Source organism: Tympanuchus pallidicinctus, unplaced genomic scaffold (assembly GCF_026119805.1).
Source record: "Tympanuchus pallidicinctus isolate F22 unplaced genomic scaffold, pur_lepc_1.0 scaffold24, whole genome shotgun sequence".
Classification (NCBI taxonomy): Eukaryota; Metazoa; Chordata; class Aves; order Galliformes; family Phasianidae; genus Tympanuchus; species Tympanuchus pallidicinctus.
In genome coordinates, this window is record NW_026294741.1 from 6,795,503 (window position 1) to 6,810,748 (window position 15,246).

Genomic DNA, 15,246 nt, shown 5'->3' on the forward strand with positions numbered 1-15,246 from the left:
CTTTACCATGTTAGAACTGAAGCCAACAAGGGAAATCCTACCTATTAATCATTCCCTCGAAGTGCTGGACTGTCATGTGCACTGCCATTTAACTGTTACATTTTGAAACTGTAAAGAGGATGTTAGGGCTTGGCAAAGAGTCAAACATTGCCACTTCCTCCACGTCAAGCTCAGTTTAGGACTCAGTGTCCCAGCTCGGATGCAGCTACTACCACCTACCCATACATTCATATCATAGCAAGAACTGTCGGAAGTTCATTCAGGTCCCCCAGACTCTTTGAATTTTTGGATAGGCTAGAGTAGTTTGGACCACAATTAACCTACAAGCCTTCCTTCCATGCAGAAATACAAACTTATATTTTACCTGTTACTGTGTCTGGAGCATCTGTATTGCTGCCTCGTTGGATCAACCTTGCTGCAAAACTGTTCTCATCAAACGAAGTTCCATTTACAACAGGTGCATCCTCAAAAGGGTTTACAGACTGATCAGATGATACAGTGATATACTGAACTGCAAGCCACAGAGCTGTGCTTCCCTCATGATCCTTCAGCTCCAAGTCTAGTCTAAAAATAAGAGTTAATGTTCCCCAACTTATGCCTTAAAGCGAGCCCCAATGAAGCTTAAATTTCAACTGTCAGAAGTGCTGTTCTCATTTATCCAATTCCTCACTGACAATTTCTGCTCACTTAAAAAAAAAAACCTCTGGAGTAACTGAAGTACAGTAGAATTTGTAAATACTCTGAAACAAGCAAGATATCTTTTAATAACTACAAAGTTTAAGCTCATTACTCTGATGAGAAATGTGGTCTTGCTAGATCCAGGTTGTCACAAACTTTATCAAACAGGCAAGACTTCTTTCTAGTCATGTACAAGAACTGTAAACTCAGCTATGGAGGAAACTGAGTCAGATTAAGATCCTGTTTTCTCATCCTATGAAGTCACTTACTTTAAGTAGAATCCAAGCTGAAAATGAAGCTCATAAAAATGTCCAAATACATTATTATTCTTTTTGATTCCACTACAAACTAAGACACTGGTACGTTATTTCCTCCAGCTCTCTTAGAAAAACACTGAGATACTGTTTATTTCTTTACAGTTGAGCAAATCTGCTTGGCTTCTGACCTCTCAGTTTGGGCAAAGCCCTCACGCTTCTGCATCCCTAGCCTATTGCTAGACTTACTGTAATTCAAAAAAGGCCCAGAAGAGCTGTTAAACCAGTTCTCATGCTTTCATTCAAGTAGGTACTCAGTGTATTTTACACTTAAGTGGAACTTACTGTTTGCACTGGAGAAGCTGACTGAATACAGGTTCATTTCTGACCACAATTGACATGTGTAATGGGGTCCTGCAAATGGAGCAAAGCACACTTACATCAGCAAGTGAGGCACTTAAGATTTTGCCCGCACTTCTCAACATCCCCCAACAGACTGACGGGGCCAACCATCACCTGTGCTCTCCAGGGAAGGGCTCACATACATCTTGAGAGAAAGAGCGAGCTGCCCTTTTAGAGGATATGGTTCCAATTGATTTAGGAGTAAGCAACTCTTTACATTAGCACAAGAAATAACCTTAAAAGAAAGAGCACAAAAGCATAGCCAAATTGAACAGCTAACACACCCGGAAGCTTCTACACCATTTTATTGACGTTTACCATACCAACTTAACCTCTAAGGCAGTGCAGAGACTCTATACATCAAGTAAATACACTGAAAACGTCGGCTTTTTGAGATAATTTCAGTTTTGCTGACAGAGCTTCAAAGAAGCAGCTTTTTGGGAATGCTGTCATCTTACTTCACTTAGTTTACTGTTCAGTGATCCAATAAAGGCAAACAACTGTTAGCCAGCTGTTCCAGAGGTCAACTCACCCCAGCTTCCTATAGGGAAATCGATCATGACAGTGCACTATCCAACCTGAAATATCTTTCTGCTTTGAGTGTAGGTCTCAAATTGAAGTAACAACCTCACCTTTCCTGCTTCCACTGTTATCTTTGCTTTGCTGAGATATGGGAAGGTTCCCAGTGGACTGTGTTTAGATAATCATTACTAGTTTAATAGATAATTAAACTGCTAGCAGACTTGACTCCACCCAGTATTTACCTTCCTTTGTTGTCTTGCATATTTGGATTGGCTCCTGCCTGTAGGAGAGATTCTGCTATCTGTGCCATCTCTGCCATGACATCAGGTGAATGCTTCTTAGGGCTGTATGATGCCACAAGGTGCAGAGGAGTCTCCTGGTCTCCCAGCGTAGCAGCATTCACACGGGCACCATTCTTAATGAGAAAGTTTGCAGCAAATTTATCTCCTGTCATGAAAAAATAAGGTTACTTATAGATGCAGTGGAAATTGTACATTTTATAGAAATCAAGAAAAATAGATGTATGTTCCTTCCTTCTATATCATACAACGATACCACTAGAATGGTCTGCTCTTAGAATGCCTTACCACAGCTAACTTCAGGAACAGCTGACTGCAAAACCAGGATTCAGATTTTGTAACAACTTCTTTCCTTTGTGTTTTGCCCTGAGGTTACAGAAGACTCAAGTTCACACACCTGTTCACCTGGTATGGCCATCCTAAGTTTGCTGGAGTCTGTATCAAGACAAATCCATTGCTGCTTTAATGCTCAGCTAGGCAAGCTGAGGACTAGATGTATTTTTTGAATGAATGATAGTATTCCAGGCAGACAGAAGAGTGCTGAAGTTGGTCACTATCTGTTCAGTATTGCTACACAAACAAGCAGTCATGCAGCCTTTGCCCTTAAAAGTGTGAACCCCATTACACATGAAGCAGTGGCTTCAGTAGTCTGGACTCCTCACACATGACAGTCCTAGAAATCTCTGCTCAGAAGTCAGAACTCAGGCCCACTTTTGTGCACAAGGCCTTGGACATAAAACAACATGCAGAGAATGCTTTCAGCATATTATTAGCTTCCCTTGTTCCAAACACTGGCTTGAAGGCATTTACTCACAAGTTGCCCATCCTGACAGCAAAAGTGAATACAGAAACCTGCTGGCCTAAAAAAGTAATATGTACTGCTGTATCACCTCCAGCACTAAAAAAAAAAAAAGAAATTCCATTCACACACCACCACTCCACTTCCTTATGTGACATTCCCCCACTCCTCAGTGATCAGAAGTAAGAATCACGTGGCAAGTCCAGAAGATTTGCCTTAGTTCCTTTTCCAGAGCATGGCTGTTAGCTGTGATCATCTTATTGAAGCTTGTTACTGAAAAACAGCTGTTCATTCTCAGACCTCTAGCTTAGACTGAAAGCAGACATCAGAAATGAAACAAATATTTGTAAGTGTGAAGAACAGCCTGCTGTAATTTTGTCAGTGCTTTATTGTGCTGCAGCCACAACACTGACCTATGCTTAGACATCCTGCTCCAGAAACTTTATTCACAGGATCTGACACCAGCAACCATTTAGTTACATAAGAGATTAAAGAAAGAAATTGTGAGCTGCATTGAGCTCACAAAACCCCAATTACTTCAAGTAGCAAGTTCTTTCAGACTCTTAGGAAGAGATTTATGTTTTTAATTATTTGTAGCACCACAACACCTGTGAGGTCCAGTCCTCAGTAGGGTTCCTGTTGTGCTTGGCTTTCTGAGACAGACAGAGCTGCCAAAGACAGCCCTGTATCAGCCAGCAGCACGGGGTGCTTGCTACAGATTTTTTTTTACCAGACTTTGGCCATAAGCCAAGATGCTGCTTCTCCAAGCCTTCAGAGCACAGCAGCCATAGCAATGCAGCCCTATTGTGCTCCAGTTCTTCTAAGATGCATTTTCTACACTAGTAGAAGAACAGCTTAACGTAATCACAGTTGTACTTGGGCTCTACTGATAACCATCCTATTATCTGCTGGAACTTTGTAGATACTTAGATTGGCACAGCATCTTCCTCTGCTCCACATCTTTCCCCAGGTACTTGCTGTTAACTGTGATCAGTAAGAAGCAGATGCAACATTCAAAACAGATCTAGAAGACTTAAACTTCATTTTTTACCTAGGTTGTCCATGCTTAATGAGACAGTACATCAAAAAGACATTGCAGATTGCCACAACAGAACCCCATCCTATGTTTCTTCCTTCAGCAGAGAACACTTTACTAGATTGCTTCTTGATGTCATACAATTTATTTCACCAGTGCATTAGTTTTTTAGTTTCAACAAAAACAGATAGGATGATGTTTATCTGTGACTACAGCTTTCTAACTATGGTTGTCAAACATGGAATGAGACAGGAATAGATCTCAGAATCTATACTTCACACTACAACTACTGCAAGTTAGAAGCTTCATATCCTGTTTTCTTACCTCTTTGAATGGCTTTATGTAACAGACTCCAGCCTTTTCTGTCTGCCCTATCTACATCAGCCTTGTAGTTGACCAGCGTGGTTGCAATGCTCTCCAGTCTTTGGGAGAGGGCTAAATCCAAAGCAAGGTCTCCATTCTGATCCAATTCATTGAGCTTCCCAGGAAGCTATAACACAAATTCAGTCTGTTGACTTCAGTTACAAAGTTACAACAAAAGCTCAACCTAATATTTCAACAGCCAATTCCAGCTACTGTAATGGCAGACCTTCACCTCTAATGCCAAATGCTAGTGATGCACTTAGGTAAGCACATCTTACACAGGAACTGCCACGAAGCAGCAAAGTTTACCAAGCAATGCATTTTATTTAAAACATCTTGCATGCAACAGACTGTCATAAATCACTTCTTAATTATGTCTTCAGGGAGCTTTTATCACTCAATGACTATTACAGACATAAAAGCAGCTGTGATAATAAACATGCAAATAAGGAGAATTAGTTACAAAACAGATAGTGCTCAGACCAGCAGTTAGAAACCAGTTATTTAAAACATGACATTTTTGAAGGCAGTAAGTTAGTCTCGCTGTACCTGTGAATCCATTTCGATGAGATACAAGAAGACTACATCTTCTCTCTCAACTTTAATAGCTTTATGCAAAGGATATTCTGTCTTTGACTTGAACATTTTATACAACAACTGAGCACTCATGCTACTGAAGTCTTCTTTCCGCAAGTCATCCTAGAATAACAAAAAAGCAAAGGCTGAGCAATGCTTTTGTTTTGTTTATAAGCAGCACACTGCATCATGTTATTATCAGGTTCACAACGCAAGCTCAGTTAATGGCACTGTTTTGATAACATGCATGACATTACAACAAGCAGGAACAATCCAAGAGAGCCTGTCAAGGCTACGAAGAAACACTGAGGAAGTCTTACATTTTAGTTTCAAGATCTGTTACAGTGAGGTGTTTTCCATCCCTGTTGTCTACAGGCAGAGAAAACAAGCAGTTTACCATTCACTACAGTAGATAAACACCTAGCTCCTAAACTAACTCTCTATCTAGACTTAAATCACAGGTCAGCAATAAGCCTTTCTGTAAAAACAAAACCACCCTACTGAAGAACGACATCTCCACAGAAGCTTTGTACCTGAATGAAGCTACACAAAACATCAGAAGACCACCTTTGGTTTGAGTCAGTGCATATTTGACTAAACAGAAATAACCTCATCTTCAGGCAGAGCAGTGTCAAAAGTTACCAGCCAGAAGCTAAAGAAGGAGTTACAGTGGCTGACTCACAGGTTCAGATGCAGGTCTGCACAGCATATTTTAGATAAAGATACCTAAGCCTTCATGCACCAGTCTGCTGTTGACCAGAAGACTTATTTTTAGGACTAAGACTTTACACAAGCAATCACGATTTCCTCAAAATATCAGAGCAAGTGAAACTTCCAAGTCAGCTGCAGGATCACTTGCTGCTCCCCCCACTAGAGAAAGTAAACTCTTCTCTGGCTTGACTCTTTCTTACAAGGATTATTTTTAGGAGTAAAAGCAAGGCTGGGATTCGTGACCCCGTCTAGACAGAGACCAACTATGGATGAACCTCTGAACAGCTCAGTCAATATTTTATAATACAACTCCCTTGCCTATCAGAACCTCTTTGGTTTGTGCCATGTTTAGAAAACTAAGAGACTTTTCATGGCAAAGTACTTCCAACTAACAGAACAACTCATCAGACTACAGGCTATTTCCCCACTGCCCCACCAACACATTCACACCGAGAGTGAAATGAACATCATCTCCAGAGACAATCTTGGAGGAAGAGCCATTTCACATACATTGTTTCAAACAATTATGATTTAATATTGTATAAAATACTACGTAGTGTACTGCCAAAAGCAGCACGGAATAAAGGTAACTGAAAAAGAGGAGGAAGGGAAAAGTTATTCCTGCATCAAATGACTCACATGTAACAACACTGCCTTGCAAAGCATATAAAGCTCAGGATGACAGATGCCTTGGTCACCAAAAGGTACCAGAAATCCAGGAAATCCCCATCCCAACTGAAGTGCTTGAATGGCAGCATACAAAGATACATTCCTGAGGTTAGACAGTAAAGTTCCACAGCTTACATTTCTACACTTATCAATATTTTTCCTCTTGCTTCCTTCTATCAGTACTTACCCAGTGACTAGCAATTATTTCTGCACAATAATTCAGAAGAGTGCTAGCATTCAGCTCCTCAGCAGTCTGGTAGAAACGAATGCAGTTCCTGACATTAACTAGTGACATGACTCCTTTTTCACATCTGTCAAAATGGAAAAAAAGCCATTCAGTAAGCAGCCCCTCAAGCTGTTACGAGGCTCTAGATACTCTTCTCTTGGATGTCAGTAGAACGCCTGGCATAAACATACTTTAACCATAAGCTCTGTAAGACAGCTCCTGAAGAGCAGGTTCTTATTTAGGAAGCAGCCTGTCTAAGCTGAGTTCCCATAACAATACAGTGGAGGAACCTGACAGTGAAGAAAAACAGCACAGTTCTCCCAATTGAACAAGCTGAGCTTCCGGAACACCTTCCCTACTTCCTAAGTACTACAGCATCACACAAGCAGCTCTTGCACTGAAGATAGAAACTGGCCTGCCAAAAACAACTATTTGTTTGGAGAATGGATGAGGTTTAATAGTAGATCCATCAGATTATCTTCACAGTTTGAAGGCAGCAGCTGAGTTTGTAGGAAGAGAACTCGAGTACCTCAAACTGACCTTTAAGGTAAGTATTCTAGTGATTCCAATCTAGGCTGCACCTGAAGGGAAGTATTGATAGATGTTTTCAAATACATTTACAAATGACCAGTAGCATACTGTACTGCAGCTTTCCCCCTGTCACCACACAACTGCGACAAGGCAACAGCTGAGAACTACTTAGGTACTAAAGCCTGAAGACATTCTTAGCATTGGCCCAACAGATGTCAAACACTTGTTAAAAGCACTAATACCAATTTAGTTTGCTTCACGGAGAGACAATTAAATGTCAGCAAGAATGCTAAGCACTGCTGCAGCCTCAGCCACCTCCTGGACAAAAGATTATCACTGTCTTCATCTTTAACCGAATTCAAAGCTTCAGGTTGCACAAAACCCAAGGAGGTTTCATTTGCATACACTCAGCCTTTTTACTAACCCAGTGGGTAAGAGCACTCTCATGCTTTCAAGACAGCAAGCCACCCCCTTCTAGAATTATATAAATCAGCCCAAAAATAATGAGGCACTGTTGGAGTGCCACAGAGATGATCAGAGGCTGGAGCACCTCTCTTATGAAGAAAGGTTGAGGGAGTTGGGATTGTTCAATCTGGAGAAGAAAAGGCTCTGGAGAGACCTCACCACAACCTTCCAGAACAGTTTATAAACAGGAGGGAGAGCAACTTTTTACATGGTCTGAGAGTGATAGGACAAGGTGAAATGGCTTTAAACTAAAAGAGTGGAGATGCAGTTTACATGTTAGGGGAAATTATTCACTCAGAAGGCAGTGAGGCACTGGCACTGCTGCTCAGAGAGCTGTGGGTGCCCCATCCTTGGAGGTGCTGAAGGCCAGGCTGGATGGGACTCTGTGCAATCTGATCTGGTGCCTGATTTATTGGTTGGCAACCCTGCCCAGAACAGGGGGCTAGAAATGGTTGATCTTTGAGGCCCCCCTTTCAACCCAAGCCATTCTGCTTCATACTGCACACTACCTGTCATCGATTCTTCCTAGCATTTCAATATTTCTTCTCTTACAGCACTCCAGAGCTTGTTATTAACATGCTGCTCTCCACTTTCTCTCATTGCCAAATTAGGGTTATTAGTTTGGCTGGAAGAAGAACTGGAAAGTAAACATTAGAGCGGTGAGGAGAAACAGCTACAGTGTAACAATAGCACAAAGCTCCTTTTCCTGTGATCACCTGAATGCCATGCTGCATTACTGAAAACCTCAAGTCTTCGAAAGAAACCAAAGCTGTATCCAACTGCTAGCAGCTGTCAACCTATTCCTATTCAAACGAAGATAAAGAGTTCAAGGATAATGACTGCATTTACCAAGACTCACCTTTCCCTAAGCAGCTGGAGCTGAAATTTATTAGCTAGTTTCATGAGCTCTGTCAAAAAGATATCATCTTCTCTTAGCTCAAGTTCATCTGTGTAGATCCAGCGCAGCATTGCCATGGTTACCTCTGGGTCAGCATCTGGTGCAGGGAGCAACAGGGATTAATAAAATAGTTAAAGAACAATCACCTATTCAAGCAGTTTTGATTCCTCTGACTGTTAAAGTCACAGCTACCTGGAAAAAAGTCTCATTGAAATTGTACTGCTTTAGCTTGCTACAATGTCAGAACAAAGAGACAAAACTGGATGAAGTTAAAGCTAATGCTGGCACCAAGCAGGAAAATCCTTCTTCCAATGGAACACTGCGAAGGCTACAGGGCTCCCTGCAGCATCTCCCAGTATCTGCTGTATGAACATCACGTGGAGGGATGAGAAATGGCCACAGAGGAGCAAAGACTTCAGAGGGACAAATCCACACTGACATTTCCACGCCCAAATCCCCTTTTCACTGTAAGAATCCTCCCCCTCGTTTTATAGCTGTCTGTATTATGGACTGCTGCACTTCAATACAGTTGCTTACATACTATTACTAAGATAATAGTAATATAATAGTAATAATAATAATAGTGATGTAGAAGTAAGTTTCTAAGACAGGCGGAAGCTAATTTAACAAACTGGTTAGACTTCAGGAGTTTCTAAATACTGATTCCAAGCCTGTGTGTTCTTAAACACAGCAAAAACCTCTTTTCCCTGGAAAAGAGAAACACAGATGCAAACCCAACAGCCAGAAGCTCAGAAATACTGCAGCAATTGATTCCAAGGATACATAGATGAGGATTTCTATGTAACAAGAGATCAGATCAACTGCAAAAAAAACCAGAACACCAAAACCAACCACAAAAACCCCATCATTTAGAAAAGCAACATCAGCCCCTCTTAGCAGTTGTTTTTTTGTTTTGTATTTTTCTTTTAAATAGAAGATGAACACATTTGAGGCACTAAAAGACCCATCCTAAAACACCTTTACACAGCTGCACCAGCTGGTCAGCAGAGCACCAGACACAGCACACAGAGCATCTCCTAAGGAACAAGGGGTTTCAGCAAGGCAAGCACCTCTGGCCTAACCTGAAATAACCAGGGAAGTCTACTTGAACTGTAATATCAGCTCTGCCTTGGCAGAGAAAAGGGTACATATTCTCCCCCCCAACAGGAGAATGTATGCTTAGCTCTTGTAGTCTGCAGAACAAACAGAAGAAGTCTGAAAGCACTGAGTTTTACACGCTGCCTGTTCTTTGAAATCAGGATTTAAGCCACCTTGACAGTTCTTTTGGAAAGGATTTCTTTAGAAAACCTGACACAGTTTTTGAGGAACTGTTTGTAGCTTGTTCCAACTACTTGATAACCAAATCCCTGTGCTCCGTACCAAAGTTTTCTTGTTTCTTATTTGTTCTATGTAGTCAATAGTATTAAGTATGATTCTGTTATAGGAAGTGTCTGCATTGCTAAACATGCAAAACCACACAACTACATTTGAGGTTCTCAGATCAGTGAGAACACAGAGCTAGAAATGCAATGACTGCCATTTAAAGACTTGCAACAAAGCCACCAGCAGCACACAGCTCTCTGGGAGTAAATCACTCAATTTAAAGACTTCTTGGCCTCTGTTCTATTGCAGCTGCAGAAAGATCCTGAAATCCTTTTTCAGCAAAGCCTGCCACAAGCTGTCTCACAAGCTGGCTTGCTGTGACTTGCTTCTTTCCAGTTTGTCAGCGTTTAGGACTCAGCACAGACAGTGAAGCCAATGCTTGGTATTCAACATGCAAGCCTGCAAACCTGCCTAACTTCATACCCATTTTACTGCTCACAAATTAATTGTGCAAAACTCCTCTATACTGCAGAAAATCTGTCAAAAGGCTCAACCTGCAGAAACTCTGCTCAGTGTAAGAATGTGCAAGAAACAGCAACAGTAGAATAAAACATCTTGTACAAGACACTCTTTCAGAACATGTCATTTCTCTCAGCCTATCTTGTAAAGGTATCAAAACACCAAAGCACATCACTTCTGCAAGAGATGAAAACTGGTACTCATTTCCTCCACACACACTGTTAACAAGAAGCAAGGTGTTTCCATTACACACTTCAGAGCAATTATGCACACTACCTCAAAAAAGCCCTGTCCTTAGAAAGGAAGAAGTCAAGCTCCTCCATACAGATTTGCTTTTCATTACATTTAGTTGATTCTAGAAAAGACAAACAGGCCACCATTCTCAACCCCTGTTCATTAAAGACAAAGAAGGCAAGTTATGATTTAACCAGCACTAGCATCAAGCTCACAAGCCTGCCTCCCTGTTTCAACAGAGCTTCATTATCAATCGATTGAACACCCCTTTTTGCAGACAGTTGTAGCCCAACCAAAAAGTACAAGGGTAACCTTTTTTCCAGCAGACTCTTTCACCAGCCACCCTAAAGACAACTGAAGCATCTCACTGAGCAGTAACTGACCTGACAGATCCAGCTCCTCTGTTGAGGCAAGGTTGGCCAGACTCCAAGCATCGCTGCGTGCTGCTAAGACGAATTTGTGAGCGCTGATATGCTTGTCCCCAACTTTTATCTTCAGATCACTGATGAGAGGGGGAAAAAAAAAGCACAGACATGGATAAAGCAGGCTTTCCCTATGCTTGGATATGAACAGATTAAGCAACTCCATAGCACCCATCCCTGTGTGCACATTTAGGTTCAGCTTGTTTGAGATACCAAAACACATTTGGTTAAATGCAGCATTGTGACAAATAACCCAATTTTTATTTTTTCTATGTAGAAATACAGTGAATGAGTCATTAAAGGTTAACTGCTTCACAGAAAACTACTAAGGAAGTACTGTAGTAGGCTGGAAAAGCCAGAAATCCCGCAGTTAAATATTTAGGTTGCAATGTCCACAGCAGTGCAGTCAGCTAAGCACCAAAGGTTGCAGACAAGATCAGCAACAGAACAGATGAAGTTTGACAGCAGTCTTGTGGACAAGGCACACTCCAAGAACCCCCAGTTCCTAGGAGAGCAGCTGTCAAGAACACTTTAATTTCCACTGACCCCTTTAACCACAGATTATCCTTTGCAGCTACAAAGCACATGCTCTGTTGATTTTCAAGTTCTCTAGTTTCTAAATGCTCTGACTGCGTAGCTGCATCTTCCAGACAACTTTCTAAACCAAAACATCACTGTGAAGTACAAGGCACAAAGATCTTAAAACTTATCCTATGACTTGCATTCTTTTTCAATTACTATTCCACACCTTTATTTCTGACCAGGATTTTAGATTTAAAGAAGAAACAATCCAACTCTGACATACACTACCTAACAAACACCATATTTTACCAGCATGCTATTGTGCCTCGAAAGTCAAACCTTTCAGTCATCTCCCCTTCCTCAAAGGGAAATCTCCTACCTGTACTGCTCCTGCTGATAGAGCTCAGCTACAATGGCAAGAAGTCTGCTGATGAAAGTGTCGCTGGCGTTGTCCTGGTTAGCCTGGGCAGCCAGAAGATTGCATCTTCTCTCCGTATCAGCCAGTTTCTTCTGCAGCTTCACATACTCCTGGCGGAGAAGCATCAGGTGCTTTTCCAGCTTGGCCACCTCCTCTGCAGAGGCACACAGTGTTACTCAAGGCTGAAACACTGCACATCTTCATTTGGCATCTCAGTGTAACTCGCCCCATAAGCGCTGCACACAATTTTACCAGGCATCTTTGCAGTAAAGCTCTTCCATCACATCCCCAATACTGAACAGTTCAGATCATTGCTGGCTTCAGGCACATTTGGCAGGGGGAGAAATCACCAGAAAGCAGTGATAAACGCTACTCACAACCAAAGCTCCCAAATCCTACCCAACATAAGCTTTCCACAGCCATCCAAGTCCACGACCGTGTCATTTACAGAGGAGTGGAGGACAAAGCCTCTCAGCAGCAGTTAGCAATTAGCTCAGTTCAGCTGTGATGCTGACTGCCTTCACAGCAGCTGCGTTGAGCACAGTGAGCGTAGCAGCAGTTGCTGACAGTCCCACATCTACCCAGAGTGCCCAACCTACCTGCACAAACTGCACACTGCTGTCACTGTGGTTCACTGATTATTACCCGCCCATAAGAACCCACACCAATCAGACAAATTCCTAAGTAAAATCTACATCCAAAGTCAATCCCGCAACAAGAAGGGGGCAGGGAGGAGAAATTTGGACAGTAACCAATGATTTTCACTGGGAAAGTTATTACAAGATTCCTCCCTGCTAGAAAGGAATTCACTGTTCAACAAGTTTTCCTCAAATATTTACTAAATGTAAGACACTACTACAAACAATGAGGAACTGAGCTCTACGGCCAGTGTTTTCTTTCTGCTTCTGGTGCAAAGATCAGCAGCACGGCTGGCCTTGGCTGCGCTCCAGCCATCCGGGCAGAGCATCCTCCTCCTGCTCAGCTGCAGATGAAAGCCTCATTTAGTCTTTCTTCTTGCGGGCTGCTGTAGCAAATACTCCCTCAGAAGTCTTTTAACTAAACTCTAATGGATAAACAGGAGGTAATTTACCCTGTTTTACTCTTCAGTTAACACTACTTAAGCAAGTTCAGCAGTGTACTTCCTTGAAAAGCCATTTATTTAGCTTCCTCCTTTAACAGCTAATCAATCTCACCTCCTCTGGGATGCTCATTGTGTTGAAATACACTACAATTCCAGAACTGCTAGCAACAGCACACCAGCCCTCAAAGGAGCCTGAAGCACTGCTCTGTTCATCTACTGAAGACAGCACAGCTCCAGTGTTCCCAGAACTAGCAGGGCATTTCTCTGGAGCAACTGCTGAGTGATTCACAGGGTGGCACAAAGCAAACCCAACTGCCACAATGGGGAAAACAGCATCTGATACAAGCTGAGAGCCCTCATTGAAAGATACCTCAAAGAACTGCTGCAGAAACTGGTGCAGGAGCAGTGCTGTTGGCACACTGAAATTCTCAGGTGTCACACCAACCCAGAGCTAGGACCAAGAAGCTGCCTGCTGTACCTCACAGCATAGTTAACCTTAAATAATAACTATATCTTCAAGGCAAACAATGAGAGTGAGAATATGGGAATAAAGAATCAGCACCAGAAAGTAACTCCTCAAATCCTCTCGCTGTACCAATGTCACCTCACTGGCTGCACAGCACAGAACTGCCTTAAAGCTTCTCGGTGCACTGTTCATTTAAGGAGCCCTGCTGCACTGCCACTCTGAAAGGACCACACGCTGTATGGGAACTGCTGAATCACGGCCTGAACCTCTGACTGAGCACTGAGTCAGCCCTGGGAGCACAGCGAAGGCAATTCACCTTGCTGCTGGAAGGGTGGAGCCTGGCTGCACCTCTCCTAGAGCCATTTAAGGGCTGACTACCAGTAGGGAAGGATCTCTTCTGGAGATCCCTCCTTTGGAGTTCTACAGCAAGCCCAGGACAAGGGTAGGCACTCTATCTATTCTCCTTTTGGTATAATAACCTGCTTGTTTATCTCATGATTATAACATCTCTATATTCATTGATTATACACACGCTCACACAGAAGTGTTGCCTCTGTCTAAGCTCATGGCACCACAACTCCAGCTTTGCTATTTATAGCCCTCAAATCTCAGGGGAAGTGAACACTTACAATCAATGTAAAATGACCACTGGCTCTCAAGGCTGACAAGCCCTTTTACAGAGCACCTATTATCACCAGCATAAAGCTAGAATATTCACCTACCCAAGTATAGATGTACATACTTATTTGTGCAGTAACAGTACAGCAATGAAGATCCTTGCATCAAGACACTGAGGAACAGCTTTACTTGCATGAAGGGCTCTGGCTAAATGTGAATCCACTTACATCTACAAACAGGATGCCTGGGTTTGGTGCACACACAGCAACTCCTCAGCTCACACCTGATACCTGAGTTAACAGATGGCTGGACAAGAGAACAGCAGCAGTAATTGTTAACAGATTCCTGGCAGATGCACTAACACCTCACTAACTGGCAGAAGTGTAAGGCCCTTATCAATTTCAAAGACGACTTCACAAGGAACCAGTGCCCTTTTCTCATACAGCATAGCACAAGGAAGTCTAAAGAACAACTGTGATAGCTGAACCCAAAGAGATAAGAAGGGAGGCAAGTGGCAACTGAAGAAGCAGATAGCATGTACCAAAACTAGAGGGAGGGCCTAGTGGAACCCGCTGCACTGTCCACCCTGCCCTTCAAGAACAATATGGGTAAGTTTTTCTTCTTTCCAACTGTGTTCGAGAGGAATATTACAGAAAAAATGCATTATCTCCTTCCCTAGAGGAAGGTCCTTCATATCACTGCTCCACTGTGACCCCTCCTCCTCACAGCTGTTCATGTTGCTGCTCCTTGTTCCTCCTCAATTTTGCCCCCTTTACTGTGTCTTTACTGTGACAACTATTCCAAAAATACTGCAGTACTTCCAGCTGCTCTAAACTCAAGCATTAATCTAACTCATACCTGCATGTCCCCTACTATCCTCTGGTATGACTCTTACAGGGACACAAAAGCAAGCTTTACGCTTGTCTTTGTGAGGTTTGGATAAATCTAATTTGGGATTTATGCAGAGACATCACCTCCACAAGAAAAAGCAGTTGGTTTCTGATCAGCTGGCCATAATTTGACAAGCTCCCTTCATTTCTCAGCTGACCACATAGTAGCATTAACCCAAAACTGTTTAAAAAAAAAAGATACTGAATGTGAGCACTTTATCTGAAGGGACAAAACAAAACCCTCCATCCAGGCTTCATGAGGAACTGAGCAGGAAGGGCTTCAACTCCAGCTTCTTGCCCACATTCACACTGGCTCACTCAGGG

The 15,246-nt window shown here is 42.4% G+C and overlaps 1 protein-coding gene across 2 annotated transcripts in view; it reads right to left on the reverse strand.

Moving 5' to 3' along the window:
* The window catches only part of ANKFY1 (ankyrin repeat and FYVE domain containing 1), a 31,836-nt gene that overhangs the window by 15,430 nt on the left and 1,160 nt on the right, over nucleotides 1–15,246 (reverse strand). Inside the window, exons 1-10 of one of the 2 annotated variants that reach the window (XM_052688429.1) lie at nucleotides 12,467–12,590; nucleotides 11,829–12,021; nucleotides 10,889–11,007; nucleotides 8,391–8,526; nucleotides 6,497–6,620; nucleotides 4,903–5,052; nucleotides 4,315–4,480; nucleotides 2,099–2,303; nucleotides 1,278–1,346; nucleotides 365–564 (exon numbers count right to left, since the gene is read on the reverse strand). In XM_052688429.1, the coding sequence (XP_052544389.1) occupies nucleotides 365–564; nucleotides 1,278–1,346; nucleotides 2,099–2,303; nucleotides 4,315–4,480; nucleotides 4,903–5,052; nucleotides 6,497–6,620; nucleotides 8,391–8,526; nucleotides 10,889–11,007; nucleotides 11,829–11,992 (1,333 nt within the window). In that variant the 5' untranslated portion in view covers nucleotides 11,993–12,021; nucleotides 12,467–12,590. Of the gene's footprint in view, nucleotides 1–364; nucleotides 565–1,277; nucleotides 1,347–2,098; nucleotides 2,304–4,314; nucleotides 4,481–4,902; nucleotides 5,053–6,496; nucleotides 6,621–8,390; nucleotides 8,527–10,888; nucleotides 11,008–11,828; nucleotides 12,022–12,466; nucleotides 12,591–15,246 lie in introns of those variants that run through there. The other variant, XM_052688427.1, reaches the window with a different exon arrangement.